Below are 24,707 nucleotides of genomic sequence, written 5' to 3' on the forward strand. Positions count from 1 at the left end.
TCGTCATTTTTTTCAAATCCTCAAAAATGATGAAAAACGGCGCGCTATAGTATGCCGTACGATATGGGCTATAGCCCACGGTCCAAAATGATGAGAAACGAGGCTAACTTTTTTTTTCAAAATTTCAAAAAACATGGGCTATAACCCATCGTTTTTGTCATTTCGTCATTTTTTTCAAATCCTCAAAAATGATGAAAAACGGCGCGCTATAGTATGCCGTACGATATGGGCTATAGCCCACGGTCCAAAATGATGAGAAACGAGGCTAACTTTTTTTTTCAAAATTTCAAAAAACATGGGCTATAACCCATCGTTTTTGTCATTTCGTCATTTTTTTCAAATCCTCAAAAATGATGAAAAACGGCGCGCTATAGTATGCCGTACGATATGGGCTATAGCCTACGGTCCAAAATGATGAGAAACGAGGCTAACTTTTTTTTTCAAAATTTCAAAAAACATGGGCTATAACCCATCGTTTTTGTCATTTCGTCATTTTTTTCAAATCCTCAGAAATGATGAAAAACGGCGCGCTATAGTATGCCGTACGATATGGGCTATAGCCCACGGTCCAAAATGATGAGAAAAGAGGCAATTTTTTTTTTTCAAAATTTCAAAAAACATGGGCTATAACCCATCGTTTTTGTCATTTCGTCATTTTTTTCAAATCCTCAAAAATGATGAAAAACGGCGCGCTATAGTATGCCGTACGATATGGGCTATAGCCCACGGTCCAAAATGATGAGAAACGAGGCTAACTTTTTTTTTCAAAATTTTGAAAAACATGGGCTATAACCCATCGTTTTTGTCATTTCGTCATTTTTTTCAAATCCTCAAAAATGATGAAAAACGGCGCGCTATAGTATGCCGTACGATATGGGCTATAGCCCACGGTCCAAAATGATGAGAAACGAGGCTAACTTTTTTTTCCAAAATTTCAAAAAACATGGGCTATAACCCATCGTTTTGTCATTTCGTCATTTTTTTCAAATCCTCAAAAATGATGAAAAACGGCGCGCTATAGTATGCCGTACGATATGGGCTATAGCCCACGGTCCAAAATTATAAGAAACGAGGCTAACTTTTTTTTTCAAAATTTCAAAAAACATGGGCTATAACCCATCGTTTTGTCATTTCGTCATTTTTTTCAAATCCTCAAAAATGATGAAAAACGGCGCGCTATAGTATGCCGTACGATATGGGCTATAGCCCACGGTCCAAAATTATGAGAAACGAGGCTAACTTTTTTTTTCAAAATTTAAAAAAACATGGGCTATAACCCATCGTTTTTGTCATTTCGTAATTTTTTTCAAATCCTCAAAAATGATGAAAAACGGCGCGCTATAGTATGCCGTACGATATGGGCTATAGCCCACGGTCCAAAATTATGAGAAACGAGGCTAACTTTTTTTTTCAAAATTTCAAAAAACATGGGCTATAACCCATCGTTTTTGTCATTTCGTCATTTTTTTCAAATCCTCAAAAATGATGAAAAACGGCGCGCTATAGTATGCCGTACGATATGGGCTATAGCCCACGGTCCAAAATGATGAGAAACGAGGCTAACTTTTTTTTTCAAAATTTCAAAAAACATGGGCTATAACCCATCGTTTTTGTCATTTCGTCATTTTTTTCAAATCCTCAAAAATGATGAAAAACGGCGCGCTATAGTATGCCGTACGATATGGGCTATAGCCCACGGTCCAAAATGATGAGAAACGAGGCTAACTTTTTTTTCCAAAATTTCAAAAAACATGGGCTATAACCCATCGTTTTTGTCATTTCGTAATTTTTTAAAAATCCTCAAAAATGATGAAAAACGGCGCGCTATAGTATGCCGTACGATATGGGCTATAGCCCACGGTCCAAAATTATGAGAAACGAGGCTAACTTTTTTTTTCAAAATTTCAAAAAACATGGGCTATAACCCATCGTTTTTGTCATTTTGTCATTTTTTTCAAATCCTCAAAAATGATGAAAAACGGCGCGCTATAGTATGCCGTACGATATGGGCTATAGCCCACGGTCCAAAATGATGAGAAACGAGGCTAACTTTTTTTTTCAAAATTTCAAAAAACATGGGCTATAACCCATCGTTTTTGTCATTTCGTCATTTTTTTCAAATCCTCAAAAATGATGAAAAACGGCGCGCTATAGTATGCCGTACGATATGGGCTATAGCCCACGGTCCAAAATGATGAGAAACGAGGCTAACTTTTTTTTTCAAAATTTCAAAAAACATGGGCTATAACCCATCGTTTTTGTCATTTCGTCATTTTTTTAAAAATCCTCAAAAATGATGAAAAACGGCGCGCTATAGTATGCCGTACGATATGGGCTATAGCCCACGGTCCAAAATGATGAGAAACGAGGCTAACTTTTTTTTTCAAAATTTCAAAAAACATGGGCTATAACCCATCGTTTTTGTCATTTCGTCATTTTTTTCAAATCCTCAAAAATGATGAAAAACGGCGCGCTATAGTATGCCGTACGATATGGGCTATAGCCCACGGTCCAAAATGATGAGAAACGAGGCTAACTTTTTTTTCCAAAATTTCAAAAAACATGGGCTATAACCCATCGTTTTTGTCATTTCGTCATTTTTTTCAAATCCTCAAAAATGATGAAAAACGGCGCGCTATAGTATGCCGTACGATATGGGCTATAGCCCACGGTCCAAAATTATGAGAAACGAGGCTAACTTTTTTTTTCAAAATAAAAAAAAACATGGGCTATAACCCATCGTTTTTGTCATTTCGTCATTTTTTTCAAATCCTCAAAAATGATGAAAAACGGCGCGCTATAGTATGCCGTACGATATGGGCTATAGCCCACGGTCCAAAATGATGAGAAACGAAGCTAACTTTTTTTTTCAAAATTTCAAAAAACATGGGCTATAACCCATCGTTTTTGTCATTTCGTCATTTTTTTCAAATCCTCAAAAATGATGAAAAACGGCGCACTATAGTATGCCGTACGATATGGGCTATAGCCCACGGTCCAAAATGATGAGAAACGAGGCTAACTTTTTTTTTCAAAATTTCAAAAAACATGGGCTATAACCCATCGTTTTTGTCATTTCGTCATTTTTTTCAAATCCTCAAAAATGACGAAAAATGGCGCGCTATAGTATGCCGTACGATAAGGGCTATAGCCCACGGTCCAAAATGATAAGAAACGAGGCTAACTTTTTTTTTCAAAATTTTAAAAAACATGGGCTATAACCCATCGTTTTTGTCATTTCGTCATTTTTTTCAAATCCTCAAAAATGATGAAAAACGGCGCGCTATAGTATGCCGTACGATATGGGCTATAGCCCACGGTCCAAAATGATGAGAAACGAGGCTAACTTTTTTTTTCAAAATTTCAAAAAACATGGGCTATAACCCATCGTTTTTGTCATTTCGTCATTTTTTTCAAATCCTCAAAAATGATGAAAAACGGCGCGCTATAGTATGCCGTACGATATGGGCTATAGCCCACGGTCCAAAATGATGAGAAACGAGGCTAACTTTTTTTTTCAAAATTTCAAAAAACATGGGCTATAACCCATCGTTTTTGTCATTTCGTCATTTTTTTTTAAATCCTCAAAAATGATGAAAAACGGCGCGCTATAGTATGCCGTACGATATGGGCTATAGCCCACGGTCCAAAATGATGAGAAACGAGGCTAACTTTTTTTTTCCAAAATTTCAAAAAACATGGGCTATAACCCATCGTTTTTGTCATTTCGTCATTTTTTTCAAATCCTCAAAAATGATGAAAAACGGCGCGCTATAGTATGCCGTACGATATGGGCTATAGCCCACGGTCCAAAATGATGAGAAACGAGGCTAACTTTTTTTTTCAAAATTTCAAAAAACATGGGCTATAACCCATCGTTTTTGTCATTTCGTCATTTTTTTCAAATCCTCAAAAATGATGAAAAACGGCGCGCTATAGTATGCCGTACGATATGGGCTATAGCCCACGGTCCAAAATGATGAGAAACGAGGCTAACTTTTTTTTTCAAAATTTCAAAAAACATGGGCTATAACCCATCGTTTTTGTCATTTCGTCATTTTTTTCAAATCCTCAAAAATGACGAAAAATGGCGCGCTATAGTATGCCGTACGATAAGGGCTATAGCCCACGGTCCAAAATGATGAGAAACGAGGCTAACTTTTTTTTTCAAAATTTTAAAAAACATGGGCTATAACCCATCGTTTTTGTCATTTCGTCATTTTTTTCAAATCCTCAAAAATGATGAAAAACGGCGCGCTATAGTATGCCGTACGATATGGGCTATAGCCCACGGTCCAAAATGATGAGAAACGAGGCTAACTTTTTTTTTCAAAATTTCAAAAAACATGGGCTATAACCCATCGTTTTTGTCATTTCGTCATTTTTTTTTAAATCCTCAAAAATGATGAAAAACGGCGCGCTATAGTATGCCGTACGATATGGGCTATAGCCCACGGTCCAAAATGATGAGAAACGAGGCTAACTTTTTTTTTCCAAAATTTCAAAAAACATGGGCTATAACCCATCGTTTTTGTCATTTCGTCATTTTTTTCAAATCCTCAAAAATGATGAAAAACGGCGCGCTATAGTATGCCGTACGATATGGGCTATAGCCCACGGTCCAAAATGATGAGAAACGAGGCTAACTTTTTTTTTCAAAATTTCAAAAAACATGGGCTATAACCCATCGTTTTTGTCATTTCGTCATTTTTTTCAAATCCTCAAAAATGATGAAAAACGGCGCGCTATAGTATGCCGTACGATATGGGCTATAGCCCACGGTCCAAAATGATGAGAAACGAGGCTAACTTTTTTTTTCAAAATTTCAAAAAACATGGGCTATAACCCATCGTTTTTGTCATTTCGTCATTTTTTTCAAATCCTCAAAAATGATGAAAAACGGCGCGTTATAGTATGCCGTACGATATGGGCTATAGCCCACGGTCCAAAATGATGAGAAACGAGGCTAACTTTTTTTTTCAAAATTTCAAAAAACATGGGCTATAACCCATTGTTTTTGTCATTTCATCATTTTTTTCAAATCCTCAAAAATGATGAAAAACGGCGCGCTATAGTATGCCGTACGATATGGGCTATAGCCCACGGTCCAAAATGATGAGAAACGAGGCTAACTTTTTTTTTCAAAATTTCAAAAAACATGGGCTATAACCCATCGTTTTTGTCATTTCGTCATTTTTTTCAAATCCTCAAAAATGATGAAAAACAGCGCGCTATAGTATGCCGTACGATATGGGCTATAGCCCACGGTCCAAAATGATGAGAAACGAGGCTAACTTTTTTTTTCAAAATTTCAAAAAACATGGGCTATAACCCATCGTTTTTGTCATTTCGTAATTTTTTTCAAATCCTCAAAAATGATGAAAAACGGCGCGCTATAGTATGCCGTACGATATGGGCTATAGCCCACGGTCCAAAATGATGAGAAACGAGGCTAACTTTTTTTTTCAAAATTTCAAAAAACATGGGCTATAACCCATCGTTTTTGTCATTTCGTCATTTTTTTCAAATCCTCAAAAATGATGAAAAACGGCGCGCTATAGTATGCCGTACGATATGGGCTATAGCCCACGGTCCAAAATGATGAGAAACGAGGCTAACTTTTTTTTTCAAAATTTCAAAAAACATGGGCTATAACCCATCGTTTTTGTCATTTCGTCATTTTTTTCAAATCCTCAAAAATGACGAAAAATGGCGCGCTATAGTATGCCGTACGATAAGGGCTATAGCCCACGGTCCAAAATGATGAGAAACGAGGCTAACTTTTTTTTTCAAAATTTTAAAAAACATGGGCTATAACCCATCGTTTTTGTCATTTCGTCATTTTTTTCAAATCCTCAAAAATGATGAAAAACGGCGCGCTATAGTATGCCGTACGATATGGGCTATAGCCCACGGTCCAAAATGATGAGAAACGAGGCTAACTTTTTTTTTCAAAATTTCAAAAAACATGGGCTATAACCCATCGTTTTTGTCATTTCGTCATTTTTTTCAAATCCTCAAAAATGATGAAAAACGGCGCGCTATAGTATGCCGTACGATATGGGCTATAGCCCACGGTCCAAAATGATGAGAAACGAGGCTAACTTTTTTTTTCAAAATTTCAAAAAACATGGGCTATAACCCATCGTTTTTGTCATTTCGTCATTTTTTTTTAAATCCTCAAAAATGATGAAAAACGGCGCGCTATAGTATGCCGTACGATATGGGCTATAGCCCACGGTCCAAAATGATGAGAAACGAGGCTAACTTTTTTTTTCCAAAATTTCAAAAAACATGGGCTATAACCCATCGTTTTTGTCATTTCGTCATTTTTTTCAAATCCTCAAAAATGATGAAAAACGGCGCGCTATAGTATGCCGTACGATATGGGCTATAGCCCACGGTCCAAAATGATGAGAAACGAGGCTAACTTTTTTTTTCAAAATTTCAAAAAACATGGGCTATAACCCATCGTTTTTGTCATTTCGTCATTTTTTTCAAATCCTCAAAAATGATGAAAAACGGCGCGCTATAGTATGCCGTACGATATGGGCTATAGCCCACGGTCCAAAATGATGAGAAACGAGGCTAACTTTTTTTTCCAAAATTTCAAAAAACATGGGCTATAACCCATCGTTTTTGTCATTTCGTCATTTTTTTCAAATCCTCAAAAATGATGAAAAACGGCGCGTTATAGTATGCCGTACGATATGGGCTATAGCCCACGGTCCAAAATGATGAGAAACGAGGCTAACTTTTTTTTTCAAAATTTCAAAAAACATGGGCTATAACCCATTGTTTTTGTCATTTCATCATTTTTTTCAAATCCTCAAAAATGATGAAAAACGGCGCGCTATAGTATGCCGTACGATATGGGCTATAGCCCACGGTCCAAAATGATGAGAAAAGAGGCTAAAACTTTTTTTTTTCAAAATTTCAAAAAACATGGGCTATAACCCATCGTTTTTGTCATTTCGTCATTTTTTTTTTTAAATCCTCAAAAATGATGAAAAACGGCGCGCTATAGTATGCCGTACGATATGGGCTATAGCCCACGGTCCAAAATGATGAGAAACGAGGCTAACTTTTTTTTTCAAAATTTCAAAAAACATGGGCTATAACCCATCGTTTTTGTCATTTCGTCATTTTTTTCAAATCCTCAAAAATGATGAAAAACGGCGCGCTATAGTATGCCGTACGATATGGGCTATAGCCTACGGTCCAAAATGATGAGAAACGAGGCTAACTTTTTTTTTCAAAATTTCAAAAAACATGGGCTATAACCCATCGTTTTTGTCATTTCGTCATTTTTTTCAAATCCTCAAAAATGATGAAAAACGGCGCGCTATAGTATGCCGTATGATATGGGCTATAGCCTACGGTCCAAAATGATGAGAAAAGAGGCTAAATTTTTTTTTTTAATTTAAAAAAACATGGGCTATAACCCATCGTTTTTGTCATTTCGTCATTTTTTTCAAATCCTCAAAAATGATGAAAAACGGCGCGCTATAGTATGCCGTACGATATGGGCTATAGCCCACGGTCCAAAATGATGAGAAACGAGGCTAACTTTTTTTTTCAAAATTTCAAAAAACATGGGCTATAACCCATCGTTTTTGTCATTTCGTCATTTTTTTCAAATCCTCAAAAATGATGAAAAACGGCGCGCTATAGTATGCCGTACGATATGGGCTATAGCCCACGGTCCAAAATGATGAGAAACGAGGCTAACTTTTTTTTTCAAAATTTCAAAAAACATGGGCTATAACCCATCGTTTTTGTCATTTCGTCATTTTTTTCAAATCCTCAAAAATGATGAAAAACAGCGCGCTATAGTATGCCGTACGATATGGGCTATAGCCCACGGTCCAAAATGATGAGAAACGAGGCTAACTTTTTTTTTCAAAATTTCAAAAAACATGGGCTATAACCCATTGTTTTTGTCATTTCATCATTTTTTTCAAATCCTCAAAAATGATGAAAAACGGCGCGCTATAGTATGCCGTACGATATGGGCTATAGCCCACGGTCCAAAATGATGAGAAACGAGGCTAACTTTTTTTTTCAAAATTTCAAAAAACATGGGCTATAACCCATCGTTTTTGTCATTTCGTCATTTTTTTTTTTAAATCCTCAAAAATGATGAAAAACGGCGCGCTATAGTATGCCGTACGATATGGGCTATAGCCCACGGTCCAAAATGATGAGAAACGAGGCTAACTTTTTTTTTCAAAATTTCAAAAAACATGGGCTATAACCCATCGTTTTTGTCATTTCGTCATTTTTTTCAAATCCTCAAAAATTATGAAAAACGGCGCGCTATAGTATGCCGTACGATATGGGCTATAGCCCACGGTCCAAAATGATGAGAAACGAGGCTAACTTTTTTTTTCAAAATTTCAAAAAACATGGGCTATAACCCATCGTTTTTGTCATTTCGTCATTTTTTTCAAATCCTCAAAAATGATGAAAAACGGCGCGCTATAGTATGCCGTACGATATGGGCTATAGCCCACGGTCCAAAATGATGAGAAACGAGGCTAACTTTTTTTTTCAAAATTTCAAAAAACATGGGCTATAACCCATCGTTTTTGTCATTTTGTCATTTTTTTCAAATCCTCAAAAATGATGAAAAACGGCGCGCTATAGTATGCCGTACGATATGGGCTATAGCCTACGGTCCAAAATGATGAGAAACGAGGCTAACTTTTTTTTTCAAAATTTCAAAAAACATGGGCTATAACCCATCGTTTTTGTCATTTCGTCATTTTTTTCAAATCCTCAAAAATGATGAAAAACGGCGCGCTATAGTATGCCGTATGATATGGGCTAAAGCCTACGGTCCAAAATGATGAGAAAAGAGGCTAAATTTTTTTTTTTTAATTTAAAAAAACATGGGCTATAACCCATCGTTTTTGTCATTTCGTCATTTTTTTCAAATCCTCAAAAATGATGAAAAACGGCGCGCTATAGTATGCCGTACGATATGGGCTATAGCCCACGGTCCAAAATGATGAGAAACGAGGCTAACTTTTTTTTTCAAAATTTCAAAAAACATGGGCTATAACCCATCGTTTTTGTCATTTCGTCATTTTTTTCAAATCCTCAAAAATGATGAAAAACGGCGCGCTATAGTATGCCGTACGATATGGGCTATAGCCCACGGTCCAAAATGATGAGAAACGAGGCTAACTTTTTTTTTCAAAATTTCAAAAAACATGGGCTATAACCCATCGTTTTTGTCATTTCGTCATTTTTTTCAAATCCTCAAAAATGATGAAAAACAGCGCGCTATAGTATGCCGTACGATATGGGCTATAGCCCACGGTCCAAAATGATGAGAAACGAGGCTAACTTCTTTTTTCAAAATTTCAAAAAACATGGGCTATAACCCATCGTTTTTGTCATTTCGTAATTTTTTTCAAATCCTCAAAAATGATGAAAAACGGCGCGCTATAGTATGCCGTACGATATGGGCTATAGCCCACGGTCCAAAATGATGAGAAACGAGGCTAACTTTTTTTTTCAAAATTTCAAAAAACATGGGCTATAACCCATCGTTTTTGTCATTTCGTCATTTTTTTCAAATCCTCAAAAATGATGAAAAACGGCGCGCTATAGTATGCCGTACGATATGGGCTATAGCCCACGGTCCAAAATGATGAGAAACGAGGCTAACTTTTTTTTTCAAAATTTCAAAAAACATGGGCTATAACCCATCGTTTTTGTCATTTCGTCATTTTTTTCAAATCCTCAAAAATGATGAAAAACAGCGCGCTATAGTATGCCGTACGATATGGGCTATAGCCCACGGTCCAAAATGATGAGAAACGAGGCTAACTTCTTTTTTCAAAATTTCAAAAAACATGGGCTATAACCCATCGTTTTTGTCATTTCGTAATTTTTTTCAAATCCTCAAAAATGATGAAAAACGGCGCGCTATAGTATGCCGTACGATATGGGCTATAGCCCACGGTCCAAAATGATGAGAAACGAGGCTAACTTTTTTTTTCAAAATTTCAAAAAACATGGGCTATAACCCATCGTTTTTGTCATTTCGTCATTTTTTTCAAATCCTCAAAAATGATGAAAAACGGCGCGCTATAGTATGCCGTACGATATGGGCTATAGCCCACGGTCCAAAATGATGAGAAACGAGGCTAACTTTTTTTTTCAAAATTTCAAAAAACATGGGCTATAACCCATCGTTTTTGTCATTTCGTCATTTTTTTCAAATCCTCAAAAATGATGAAAAACGGCGCGCTATAGTATGCCGTACGATATGGGCTATAGCCCACGGTCCAAAATGATGAGAAACGAGGCTAACTTTTTTTTCCAAAATTTCAAAAAACATGGGCTATAACCCATCGTTTTTGTCATTTCGTAATTTTTTTCAAATCCTCAAAAATTATGAAAAACGGCGCGCTATAGTATGCCGTACGATATGGGCTATAGCCCACGGTCCAAAATGATGAGAAACGAGGCTAACTTTTTTTTTCAAAATTTCAAAAAACATGGGTTATAACCCATCGTTTTTGTCATTTCGTCATTTTTTTCAAATCCTCAAAAATGATGAAAAACGGCGCGCTATAGTATGCCGTACGATATGGGCTATAGCCCACGGTCCAAAATGATGAGAAACGAGGCTAACTTTTTCTTTCAAAATTTTAAAAAACATGGGCTATAACCCATCGTTTTTGTCATTTCGTCATTTTTTTCAAATCCTCAAAAATGATGAAAAACGGCGCGCTATAGTATGCCGTACGATATGGGCTATAGCCCACGGTCCAAAATGATGAGAAACGAGGCTAACTTTTTTTTTCAAAATTTCAAAAAACATGGGCTATAACCCATCGTTTTTGTCATTTCGTAATTTTTTTCAAATCCTCAAAAATGATGAAAAACGGCGCGCTATAGTATGCCGTACGATATGGGCTATAGCCCACGGTCCAAAATGATGAGAAACGAGGCTAACTTTTTTTTTCAAAATTTCAAAAAACATGGGCTATAACCCATCGTTTTTGTCATTTCGTCATTTTTTTCAAATCCTCAAAAATGATGAAAAACGGCGCGCTATAGTATGCCGTACGATATGGGCTATAGCCCACGGTCCAAAATGATGAGAAACGAGGCTAACTTTTTTTTTCAAAATTTCAAAAAACATGGGCTATAACCCATCGTTTTTGTCATTTCGTCATTTTTTTCAAATCCTCAAAAATGATGAAAAACGGCGCGCTATAGTATGCCGTACGATATGGGCTATAGCCCACGGTCCAAAATGATGAGAAACGAGGCTAACTTTTTTTTTCAAAATTTCAAAAAACATGGGCTATAACCCATTTTTGTCATTCTCTCTATGCAAAATAAAACCTGCACACTCCCACAAAACATATAGACTACATTGCATTCGCCAAAAATGTCTTATTTACTGTTTAAATATTACTTTTCTGACCTAATAGACAGGGGGTACATGAGCACATGGCCGTTCCTTCGTGCTCCATCTCCGACCAAACCACACTTCCACCACACATCTCTCTATGTAAAATAAAACCTGCACACTCCCACAAAACATATAGACTACATTGCATTCGCCAAAAATGTCTTATTTACTGTTTAAATATTACTTTTCTGACCTAATAGACAGGGGGTACATGAGCACATGGCCGTTCATTCGTGCTCTATTTCCGACCAAACCACACTTCCACCACACATCTCTATATGCAAAATAAAACCTGCACACTCCCACAAAACATATAGACTACATTGCATTCGCCAAAAATGTCTTATTTACTGTTTAAATATTACTTTTCTGACCTAATAGACAGGGGGTACATGAGCACATGGCCGTTCATTGGTCACTACGCCCAGAAATAGTTCCATGTGAAGTGATAGAGGGGTCAAAGTTGAACGAAAGTTGCGTTAATCTTTTAGAAATATAGGTCAACAACACAAATGACGTTAGTTTTGTGAATTCATTTACTTTTAATGCGTGGACCCCTGTGCCCCCGAACAAAATGACCGGAACTACTTCATATTTTACCAAAACCAGAGCAGAACTCCCACAATGAATACAGTTGCAACCACTATATTAATGGCAAGTATATTTCATACAGCTTAAAGTAAAAAAAAACTGAACTATCCCTTTAATGGGAGGACGAAATCAAACATTTCACACCACGTTTTATTTTATTTTTCAGTTTACTGTATATTGGATCTTCCATGAAAAGTGATGATTTTAAGGGACCTGGAGGCGGCCGGCCACAAAAAGCAGCTGCATTGTCTTAATGCATCAGGGACGTGCAGAGAGTGTTAGAGAGGCAGGGAGGGGCTGACGTAAGAGGGCCCTTTTGAACAAAAATAGCGAAAATATAGCAGATCTATACAAGCTCACAACGCGTCGCCGCGTTGAGAGCTTGCTGTGTAGATCAGCTATTTTCGCGGGCGCAACCCAGTACGCTTTTAGCCATAGTGGAGATGGGTGTGTAACAACATGGATTTCTAAACAAACGTGTTCAACACAAAATTCAGAAGTTCAGGAGGAGACTTGAATGCTGCGCCTTCCGGCATGGCATGGAAAAGGAGCGGCATTTTGCATTTCTTTCGCCATTAGTAAATGCTGCATTCGTGGTCTGTAGAGGGCAGTTGTTTTATACAGACGCCCCCTTTGATGTCTTCATGTGTGCACGTCCCTGATATGCATGTCCCATTTCATCGCAGAGACCTGCAGGACCACCTGTGTCTCGTCTGACATGATTGGGTTGTAGTTTAACAAAGGCCATGGTCGTAGTTCTTCACCAGGCGCTTGATGTGGAACAGTTTCTGCCTCAGTTCCTTGCTTTGTTTCTTCTTGGCCTGATAGTCTGTTGTCTGAGAAAGAATATATATATATTCAAAGATTTGCGCCACATTCTCACGATTTTTCAAAAAATAGCAGACCTATAAGCTATGAGCTATGAGCTTGTAGATCTGCTATTTTTCAATAGCTAGTAAGTATAATAACATAATGCTTAAAACACCAAAAGGGGTTCCCGCCCAGAGTGGGTTAAAGAACCACTTCACCACTTTTCAACTTATATCTTCATATCCTCTTACTAATGTTCATGATAAAATACCACAATTCTTTTCCTACTCGGCCTTTGTCTCATGGGAGGGCTGTGGGCAGTTCAGAAACCCGTCCACCAGTGACATCATCGTTAGGCAGATATTATCGTGAGAACAATGGCTTCCATTATAGAGGGTATGCGCGTGACATCATCATCAAACCCTGAAGTTATGCAGGAACGCCTACTGAGTGGCAAAAAAAACGACTTACTGGCCTTTACAGCCCCTATACATCCAAACAGAAAAGTCCTATAGCTATCTGATTGTATTAAACAACGTTAAACAATGTTAAACTCACCTTGCCACACTGATTTGCCATTCACTTTATCAATCAATCAAAACTTTATTTGTATAGCACATTTCATACAGAAAGTGCGACCCAATGTGCTTCACAGATTACGAATGGAAGAGACATTAAAAGAAAGAAAACATGCATTTATGCATGCGCATAATATACCCTCTATTATTGCACTGCAACTTTTCAGGAATAGAAAGCCCACAGTTTCTATTAGCTTGGATTCCCCATCGATGATGTCACTGGTGGACGGGTTTCTGAACTGCCCACAGCCCTCACGGACCGAGTAGACAAAAATAATGTGCTATTTTATCATGATTACTAGTGAGGACCAATTTCACGATTAAAGTGGTGAAGTGGTTATTTTTATTATGTTCACTATAGCGGTTATTCTAATACCTTTTTTTAATTTCAAGGACCCCCCTGTTTTAGCATTAGGACCCCCGTTTGATTAAATTATTTTCTTTTTTCTTTTCTTTTCTTTTCTTTTGTTATTTCTCTGTGTGTATGAATGGAAACGGCTCCATTTAGTTCCATTTGTACACTCTTGGCGTTATACAAACGCATGAGGGTCCATTTGGTTCTTAACTATCAATCATTTAGCCGGGAAGCCCCTCAAGGACCCCTGGACCCCCACATTGTGAACCAACAAATGTACAACAGATGATTTCATCTAACAGCTTCTGCCAAACCATTCAGAGTCTGCAAGAAATGACCATTGTGACCCGTCATTGTCAGTGAGTGAATTCATCTTTCCTGCTCAAAGTAAAGCCGGTGATTTGTCTTTTGTAGGAACAGACTGATTCAAAATGAATTCATGAGCTGATTAGTCATTCGTGTGTCTGTATACTATTACTCACCCTCTTTAGCTCCTTCAGTCTGTTATACTCGTCCGTCACTCCCTGAGGAAGATCAAAATTAATATTAATATTAACATTTCCTGTTGTGTCCAGGAAACGTCAGTCAGCATGTTGAAACTCACCTGGGTCCTCAAGAGAGCGTCGCAGTCCCTCCCCCTTTCAGAACGACGAGTGGCCCAGGAAATGAATCCCAATGCATTTTGCCCATATAGGCTTTTCTTATAGTATTTATTTTAAAGACGGTTACGCCGCGGACAAAGCCAACTCGGATCGTGACAAATCATGACAATGAACACAATGTTTTGGGCCGATCAAATAATTTAGAAGAAGAAAAACAAAACAAATAGTGTTGTCTCCTGCCTTTATTTTCTTCTTTCTAATGATTTGATCGGCCCAAAACATCGTGTTCATTGTCGTGATTTGTCACGATCCGAGTTGGCTTTGTCCGCGGCGTAACCGTCTTTAAAATGAATACTTTGAGAAAAGCCTATATGGGAAAAATGCATTGGGATTAATTTCCTGGGCCACTCGTCGTTCTGAAAGGGGGAGGGACCGCGACGCTCTATAAAGGGCCTTTCAAAGCGTGAAGTGATAGAACGCAGCCTGTCGTCCAATGAGACCTATGCGTGTTTTGCGCGGAGCAGTCACGGTGCGACAACGCAAGCGTACTATTCACGTGAGCGCGGCGGCCCCCGTGAATTTGTTTGCGCGCGTGCTCGTTTCGTGCACTCTCCGGACCTGGATTCTGTTTAACTTTTTATTTTTTTCACGCTTGCGTTGTTGCGCCCCTCTTGAGCAAACAACGCCTGCGTTCCTCGCTTCCTGCTCGAAAGACCCTTTTGGTGTTAGCATTATGTTATACTTTAGCTATTGAAAAATAGCAGATCTACAAGTTCATAGCGCGGCACCGAGTGCCGCGCTATGAACTTGTAGGTCTGCTATTTTTGAAGAAGCGTGAAAATGTGCCTCAAATCTTTGAATATATTTATATTCTGTCAGAGCGAACGTTTTTAACTCAAATCTAAGGAAGCTGCCATTTCCGTTCACGAAAATATATTTTAAAATATATTTTTTAAATCTCCTTTTCTGCTAAGCAACAAGCTATATAATATTATGCTTAGATGATTTCTATTTATATTAAAATACATTTGTGCGACTGTAAAGACGAAACGGAAGTGACAGACTGAATGATGATGAAAGCATTTGGATATTGCGAGAGGCAACAGTCCGGTAACGCGAGACCAATGCTGCTCTGTGACGGTGACGGTTTTAAGTCACATTTTAATAGCAAAATGTAAATTTTGCTGTTAAAAACGCAATACAAAATATATATCTCTGCTGTCAGGAGGAAATCTCATAACTCCAAAATGTTCATTTTTCAGGAAATGAAAAATATACATTTTTCAGGAAATAAAGAAAACCTTTTTTTTGTTTTAAACAAAGCAATAGAAGCCTCATCAATGTTGGCGTTGTAACTTTATAATATTGTCAATGACTTCCATGAGAGGGGGAGAGGTGGTGGAGTTAATTGCTTTAGCAGACATTTTGAGGGTCCAATGGAGTTAAGAGGTTTTGTCCAAAGCACTTTTTACTACTTTCCATTGGCCTCAATACAAAACAACACACAGGTGTAAAGGGTGTTCAATAGCACTGATTTATGGCAAAAAAAAATTCTAAAACCTTAAAAATGGAGTTATAAGGTTTTCTCCCGACAGCAACGATTATGGTAAACAAGCAAAGAAAGTCAATATTTGTGCAATTAGAGAATATGACAATATTTAACATCCTACAGTGATGATCCTACATGACATGGTCTAATGTAAAATGTGTATAATCTTGTGCAATGGAGTGCTAAGAATAGCCATACTGATTCTAATCATCTTTACACCCTATTCTCTGTGGTTAAAGGACAACTTTTTTCAACCAAGGTTCATGTTTTAGGCTGTTATTGGAGAAAGTAAAAGGTGAGTGTTATTTTTTCTTTGCTTGTTGCTTTCTTTTGTTTTAGTGATTTTAGCTATTTTTGACAGGGGGCGGGGGCATTCGAACAAGTGGCTAAATATGTACTTTTATTTACAAAATGTTACGGCGATTTCTTTGTTATTATTTACTATAGTCCTAATAAAGTAATCATATTAAAATACATATTTAGCCATTGTTTAGCCCCCTGTCAAAAACAACTAAAATCGTTAAAAAGGAAAGAAAGCAGCAAATGAAAAAAAAAAAGTAACACTCACCTTTTACTTTCTCTAATAACAACCTAAAACATGAACCTTGTTTGAAATACAATAACAAAGTTGTTCTTTGAAGAATTGCAAACCCGGCCCCCACCAAATAAAGGAAAAAAAAAATTGAAACGGAAAAAAGGCGTCATAGAAAAACACCTCTGCGTGACTGCATGAGTTGGCCAGGTGGATGCAATAGGTTATCACCTGAACCAAAAAAAAACAACGCTTCCTTCCTGCAAACGGACACATGGGTTCTGTGGTTTTGGCTCCACTACATCTTGTGTGTACGACAAGGCATTTTTCTATTGATACGTTTGCTTAATCCATTCTGGGCGGGAACCCCTTTTGGTGTTTTTTAAGCATTATGTTATACTTTAGCTATTGAAAAATAGCAGATCTACAAGCTCGTAGCGCGGCAGTCTGCTATTTTTGAAAAATCGTGAAAATGTGGCGCAAATCTTTGAGTATATATTATTTCAGAATCAAGGTTTTTAACTCAAATCTTTGCTTCTGGGGGATCCCTGGAACAACATATTTTCAGATGGGGGTCGGTGGGAGGACTGTCCCAGGGTGTCCAGTCCTCTCTCTACCTGGTATGTGACAGAGGACTGTCCCAGGGTGTCCAGTCCTACCTGGTATGTGACGGAGGACTGTCCCAGGGTGTCCAGTCCTCTCTCTACCTGGTATGTGACAGAGGACTGTCCCAGGGTGTCCAGTTCTACCTGGTTTGTGACGGAGGACTGTCCCAGGGTGTCCAGTCCTATCTGGTATGTGGCGGAGGACTGTCCCAGGGTGTCCAGTCCTACCTGGTATGTGACGGAGGACTGTCCCAGGGTGTCCAGTCCTCTCTCTACCTGGTATGTGACAGAGGACTGTCCCAGGGTGTCCAGTTCTACCTGGTTTGTGACGGAGGACTGTCCCAGGGTGTCCAGTCCTATCTGGTATGTGGCGGAGGACTGTCCCAGGGTGTCCAGTCCTACCTGGTATGTGACGGAGGACTGTCCCAGGGTGTCCAGTCCTACCTGGTATGTGACGGAGGACTGTCCCAGGGTGTCCAGTCCTACCTGGTATGTGACGGAGGACTGTCCCAGGGTGTCCAGTCCTACCTGGTATGTGACGGAGGACTGTCCCAGGGTGTCCAGTCCTACCTGGTATGTGACGGAGGACTGTCCCAGGGTGTCCAGTCCTACCTGGTATGTGACGGAGGACTGTCCCAGGGTGTCCAGTCCTACCTGGTATGTGACGGAGGACTGTCCCAGGGTGTCCAGTCCTATCTGGTATGTGACGGAGGACTGTCCCAGGGTGTCCAGTCCTACCTGGTATGTGACGGAGGACTGTCCCAGGGTGTCCAGTCCTACCTGGTATGTGACGGAGGACTGTCCCAGGGTGTCCAGTCCTACCTGGTATGTGACGGAGGACTGTCCCAGGGTGTCCAGTCCTACCTGGTATGTGACGGAGGACTGTCCCAGGGTGTCCAGTCCTACCTGGTATGTGACGGAGGACTGTCCCAGGGTGTCCAGTCCTACCTGGTATGTGACGGAGGACTGTCCCAGGGTGTCCAGTCCTACCTGGTATGTGACGGAGGACTGTCCCAGGGTGTCCAGTTCTCGGCTCAGCTTGTGTATCCGGTCGCTGACGTCGTCCATGTCCGCACACAGCCTCTTGTAGCGCGCCCGGTCGGCGTCAAACTCCCGCTTGTACTCGCGGCGCTGCTCGTCCGACGTTATCTCCGGGTAAAGCCTGCATGTGGTGCCCAATTAGTATAACGTTAATGTGAATCTAACATGTTTTAAAATGTAGTTATTGTTATTATTATTTTATACAGTGCACAAAGAAGACGTGGCAGAGAAAGAGGACAATGACGTATATTTATGCTGGGGGGGAGGTGTGGGGAAATGAAATTAAATGGGTTTTTTTATGTTAAAAAATAAATATATATATATATTAAAAAAATATATAGCAAAAATAAGAAGGAATTACCATTTTCTTTGCTCGATATATAGCAAGGGAGTAGGGATTGTGTAGCTCTTTATAGTCATTTTAAAACAAACATTATATGCAAGAAAATAGTTGCATATGTACATGGAAGCATTAACAGTGGCAGTTGTGCACAGATATATACTAGGGGGTGCTAGAGCACTTTTCTCTCCGGACAAATGTGCACTTTTGAAGAAAAAAAAGGTAATAGATTTATTTGTTTTTTTTTGTACAGTCCATGGTGAGATTGATCAATTCTTGATTAAAAAAGAAAGCTTCTAATATATTATTTAGGCCCCAAAATCTATAAATCTCACACTATTATAAGGCAAACCGGCCGGTTCCACGCGCTGCACCCTTTTCTTTTTTCTCTCTCCAACTTGAGCACCTGCCCCTCTAAATGTCTGTGCATGCCACCGATTGTTGAAATTAACCCATTCTGAACGGGAACTCATTTTGGTGTTAGCATCATGTTATGCTTTAGCTATTGAAAAATAGCAGATCTACAAGCTCGTAGCGCTCCACCGAGTGGCGCGCTACGAGCTTGTAGGTCTGCTATTTTTGAAAAAAATCGAAGAGCGACTGACATTTTTAGAATCTGATCTCAGGTCAGAATGTGGTTAATCAGACCAGTGTGTGTGTACAGTGGAAACCTCGTATGAATCTGATCTCAGGTCAGAATGGGTTAAGAAGGGCAGAGGGCAAACGTAATGCATCGAGGGGAGGGGGGAGAACATTCTAATGGCCGCCCACCTGAAGAGATAATCCGTCTGGTCCCGGGCCAGTTCGTTCCCACTCTCCCCCCCAGTGGTGTAGCCGGTCTCGTATTCAACCACCTCGTCCTCCTCCCGCGCAGCAGGGGAGCCCACGCAGGGCGAGGGCCGCCATGCCTTCTTCTTCTTCTCCACGGGTTCAAGGCGTTTCTTCTGGACGCTGTCGGCCTCGTCCGAGGAGCTGTTGTTGTTGTCGGGCCTGACGGTCACGGGCGCTGCCGCCCTGCTGGGGTTTCCACACGCAGGCTCAGCACCGCGGCTGTTGGTGTTGTTATTAGCGCGATAACTGTATAAGGTAAAAAGGTAATAGGGGTGCGACATTTTTTTAAAACTACACATTATACAGTACTCAAATTTCGTCAACAAATAAAAACTAGACTAAAATGTTAGGAAGGGACTATAGTGGACTAGTAGAGATCCAGTATAAGTCATTTTACACTTGGTCGCATGCTGAAAATAGCCGATCTATACGAGCTCACAACAAGGTCGCGGCAGCGCGACGCGTTGTGAGCTTGTAGATCGCCAAAAACAACACTGGATTGCAGTGGTATCAAAGCCAGGTCTCACCACTATACTCACGTGTTGCCCTCGCTGTAGACGCTCACAGTCCTGTTGCCATAGGACACCACGCTGTCCACTGCTCTGAGGTGGTCGGTGCTGACCGGCGCGGCCCTCTCTGACAGGACCACCGTTGGCGCCTGACGGCCAACGCTGTTCACCTGCAGGAACCACACCAGGACATTATATAAATATAGGCCCATTTAGGCCCTGACGTCGAAATAAATAAATAAAAATCTATCTGAAAGAATATATATTCAAAGATTTGTTGTCAGGAACACCTCAGTATTTGGACCCGTATATGCAGAATAATCCAGGCAACTTCTTTAGGCACTCAAGCACTTTTATTTTAGCTTAGAAACCCTCCCAGGGCATATATAACATAAAGTCCACACTCTTGGGAAACACAGTGTTATAATAGAGCAACCTAACCAATAACACAGAGTCCCTAATATACCTCCATGCTCATTAACCAAAGTCTCTTCAGCTTAGAAGCGCAGGTGGACACAGTCTCACAATCAGCCAGGGGAAGGGAGGCAACAGGGGGGCAAAGGTAGGGACGGAGGTCCAGGCGTGGTACGTCCTAGGACAGGACGTGACATTTGTGCCGCATCTTCACGATTAAAAATAAAATAGTAATAGGAAAAGTGCAGAAATGATAGGCTGGGTTGCCTTCCCAGGGCTGTGTCAGTCGGTCCACAGTCATACATAACGTCCTATTAGTGACAAATTGGTCATGAAAAATACAGGATATTTACTCACGACCCATAAAAACTAGGTCACTGCACTAAGAGGTGTGTACAGGTCCTGGGTTAATCCATCCACCAGAACGATGAAGATGGAATATAAAATTCTTACACTACACACCTCCCATGACAGCCAAAGCACGTGCACTCTGACAGACACTGTCTATGAATTCAGGGCTTTTAATGCATTTTTCATGCAGGAATTACAAAGATACATCTTGTTGCTATGTGACTTGATCTGAATTCAATCTGTCAGCATGTTCTCTCTCTGCTCCCGGTAGGAGAATATACTTCGCTGACAAGCAACCCTTGAATGCAAAAAAAAGAAGAAAATATAGGCTATACGTCATGGGCATCATGGCCACAGGTACAATGCATGCTGCTGAGTGCTGCTGACACACACTTCTTGCACACGCATGCACTGAATAGAAGCAGACACTGTGTGACAGTATAGTCTGAGTCACTGTGAGACACACGGAGGTAAAACAAGATGGAACTCCAACATCCATCATCCTCAGAGGAGGGCGGTGGCGTGACCAGGTGTCCAGGATGATCAGCGTCTTGCCTGCCAAGCGCTCTCTCTCTCTCTCTCTCTCTCTCTCTCTCTCTCTCTCTCCTCTCCTATTCTTAGCAGTGAAAGCACTGTCAGAGCCACTCAGCGAGAAATAAGGGCCACACGTGAGACATTCCCTCAGCTGCTGCTTTCTGCGTGAGTGGAGAAGAGGAGCCAATGTATGCGAGTGATGGAGGTTCACAAGCAGTGTTGTTGTGATGTATAGGGTATATAATTCCGATGGCCACGAGGCAATGCACAGGATTTGAAAGGGAACAAACTATTCCTTCCTCAAAGTCAAAAAGCCAAAGACTGTTGTCTTCAGGTACAAAGTAATAAGGAGTTATACATTAGAGACCTGGAGGAAGCATTCTGTGAGCCCATACAACTTAATTTATATCTAATTATAGCTTCCTTTTGTTGAACTATTTTTTTGTGACAGAAAATGTACCCATATTTTCCGAAGAACCCCTACTACTATGGAGGTACAAGTCTGAAGTCTTATACTTCTGCTGTCTCTGGGATTGGGAAAGAATATCATGCCTGTATCATATATCTATCATGGTTGCCTATCATGTCAGAAACATGTCAGTATCATGGTCAGTATGACGTACATACAGACTAGTGCGTATACTCACACACACACACACACACACACACACACACACACACACACACACACACACATACACACACACACACACACACACACACACACACACACACACACACACACACACACACGAGTACGTGACAGACTGAATCATTTAGCGACACCATGTTCTATTGGGATTCGCACAGCAACACTGAGGCATTAACCCAACACTTTTGTGTATATATATATATATATTATACATGTCACACATACATTATAAATATGTCTGCCTGGCCCTGGGAGGCAAACGTACGAGCGCTCCCAACTAGAATAGGGCATTGGCGTCACTCGAAAGAGCACCATCGACTCGAAAACAATCTGAGTGCCAAAGTGATGTAATAGATTGTACCAGAAGAGAGGAAGCAGTACTTATATATGATTAATTTACACTCCAACAACACTGGATGACATACAGTATAGTTGCACGCCACAATCTGCAAACGACACATTATACAGTAATATAACCCATTCTGGACGGGGAACCCCTTTTTTGCATTTTAACCCATTCTGACCTGAGATCAGATTCACACGAGGTTTCCACTGGACACACACTGGTCTGATTATAACCCATTCTGACCTGAGATCAGATTCAAAAAAATGTCAGTCGTTCTTCGATTTTTCAAAAAAAACAGCAGACCTACAAGCTTGTAGCGCGCCACTCGGTGGCGCGCTACGAGCTTGTAGATCTGATATTTTTCAATAGCTAAAGCATGACATGATGCTAACACCAAAATGTGTTCCCGTTCAGAATGGGTTAAGCATTGTGTTAAATACTTTATAGCTATTGAAAAATAGCAGGTCTACAAGCTCGTAGCACGGCACCGAGTGCCGCGCTACGAGCTTGCAGATCTGCTATTTTTCAATATTTTTGAAAAATCTTTGAAAATGTGACGAAAATCTATATGAATATATATTCTTTCAGGGCGAACGTTTTCTCAACTCAAATATTTGCTTCCCTGCATTCATGGAACAACATATTTTCGGATGGGGGTCGGCGGCCAATTACCTACATATAATTTTGGGGCGTGGCGGTCCTTGACATTAAATAGTTCTGATATAGATATATATATATATCGGAAAACTGTCTGATTTAGAAGCAATCTTTTTTTTAGAATCGCCCTTTCAGGTCTAAATGGAATAAATCACGCTGTGCAGACGGCTTGCACTATAAAGTAGAGCAATCAGGAACAACCCCAGTCAGGCACGTGCAATTTCACTCAAGTCAGTGGACTGGCGAACACATACTGTGGAATACATTTCCCTCCAGTTATAATACGGTGATATAATTCAACATAATGGAGTCGTCCTGAGGAATAGACAGTTATACAGCCTACTAGCCGCAATTTGCAACACTAGATTTCTTTTAATTTTTATACAATGGGATGAATCTAGAGTTGCAATACTCCTCAATACGCTCCATTGACATCCCATTCATCCAAATTGCATTTCCGATCTGCTTGTATTAAACGACGTTATAAAAGTCACCAACATTGCAGCTGTATATATAGGGGAAACTCGAATTATCCTCTTTCAATCTGCAAAGCGTTTGTTTCATTAAAAAAAAATCCACCGTAGACATGTTATGAGCCGTTTTCTGTCAAGAAATTCCATGCTGTGATATTTCTTCTCGGTGTTGGAGTTTGGAAGCACTCGTTTTCCAATGGATCATTTCAGTAGAAAGAGCTTCAAAATGTCTTCTAAATCTCGTCAACCAGGCCCGCAGTGGGCTTTGCACCGGATAAATGCGCATGACCTTATTGCAATAAACTAGAAATACGAGGAAATGACAGACGGAGAAACAGTATCCAACAATCAACTTTAACGACCGTCATACAGGAGTTTTCATGCAATGCACGGTCAGACTACGGTGATTTGTATTATTACCATCACCTGGGTGGCTGTGTTGCCCGACGCTAAGCTCTGTATGTGTTCAACAACACAGCCATAACACTGACAGCTATGAGGTGACGAAAGTTTGCCCAGCGTAGCAACAGTTGCTAAACTGTATGGAATGGATTGGCATTTTTTGGGGGTGTGGGTTTAGTGAAGGGCTAATTCCTTCCCGGCTTTCAACCCACAAAGTGATGGGAATTTAACCCATTCTTCTGTGCTTTATTACCTCTATGCTATACCATATGCTTTAGAGTTACGCAAACTTCGTTCACTTCATGGGGCCAGTCCAATGGCCCCACGTCTTCTATACGTATAGACTTCTATTGAGAATGGGGACAACCAACTGGGACAAGTCCTGGACCGGAAGTATACAGGCAGAAATGCATTGGACTCAGGGCAACAGCCCAGCTTTAATGATCCAAAATCCCTTTATTTTAGATTGTTTTGTAGTAATACTACAACATAAACATTAAAGAGACTTTAGTTGTTACTGTACAATACTTTAAACAGTTGTCATGTTGCACACATGCTTAAAATATAGCTTTGCGCCGCCCCCATTAAACAATGCATTTCCAACTCCAGCTTGTCTCAGTTCAGGGCTGCATGAACAGCGCTCGAGCGCTCGGTTTCTGCCCCCTCAATATCGTAGCTCTGGTATAGATCAAAGCACATTGGGTGAATGCTATAACCCCAGCTCCCTGCTCTCAACTCTCCTATACAAATAAGGCAAAACTACCTATAAAAGGGAAACATTGTATGACTCAACATAACCTTTGGATCACTCGAGACGAGGAAGTGACATGCAGCGACGATCGGTTGTCTGTCACAAGGGGTCCAGTTTTGGTACGAAGCAGGGACGTGCAGAGAGTGTTAGAGAGGGGCAGCTAGGGGCTGAAATCCCGTAAAAGGGCACTTTTGGACGAAAATAGCAGATCTACAAGCTCACAAGAGAGCTTGTAGATCAGCTATTTTCGGGGCGCAACCCAGCACTCTAGAAATCCAATGTCGTTACACCTGCATCTCCACTATAGCCAAACACATTTGTTCAACGCAAAATACTGTGTTCAA

General features: G+C 40.1%; 2 protein-coding genes across 2 annotated transcripts in view; both read right to left on the reverse strand.

Annotated features, from left to right (window-relative positions):
• The window catches only part of LOC308326269 (small conductance calcium-activated potassium channel protein 2-like), a gene marked incomplete at both ends in the record, with an annotated part of 60,725 nt that extends 47,974 nt beyond the window's left edge, over positions 1 to 12,751 (reverse strand). Inside the window, one exon of the mRNA XM_080779076.1 lies at positions 12,722 to 12,751. Within this exon, the coding sequence (XP_080635202.1) occupies positions 12,722 to 12,751 (30 nt within the window). The remainder of the gene's footprint in view (positions 1 to 12,721) is intronic.
• Positions 12,752 to 12,765: 14 nt separating this feature from the next.
• The window catches only part of LOC308326270 (occludin-like), a gene marked incomplete at both ends in the record, with an annotated part of 30,309 nt that continues 18,367 nt past the window's right edge, over positions 12,766 to 24,707 (reverse strand). Inside the window, 5 exons of the mRNA XM_080779077.1 lie at positions 12,766 to 12,867; positions 14,257 to 14,298; positions 18,053 to 18,224; positions 19,215 to 19,520; positions 19,814 to 19,953. Coding sequence (XP_080635203.1) covers positions 12,766 to 12,867; positions 14,257 to 14,298; positions 18,053 to 18,224; positions 19,215 to 19,520; positions 19,814 to 19,953 — 762 coding nt within the window. The remainder of the gene's footprint in view (positions 12,868 to 14,256; positions 14,299 to 18,052; positions 18,225 to 19,214; positions 19,521 to 19,813; positions 19,954 to 24,707) is intronic.

Source organism: Protomyctophum bolini (genome assembly GCF_963924005.1).
Source record: "Protomyctophum bolini genome assembly, chromosome: 12".
In the NCBI taxonomy this organism is placed as follows: Eukaryota; Metazoa; Chordata; class Actinopteri; order Myctophiformes; family Myctophidae; genus Protomyctophum; species Protomyctophum bolini.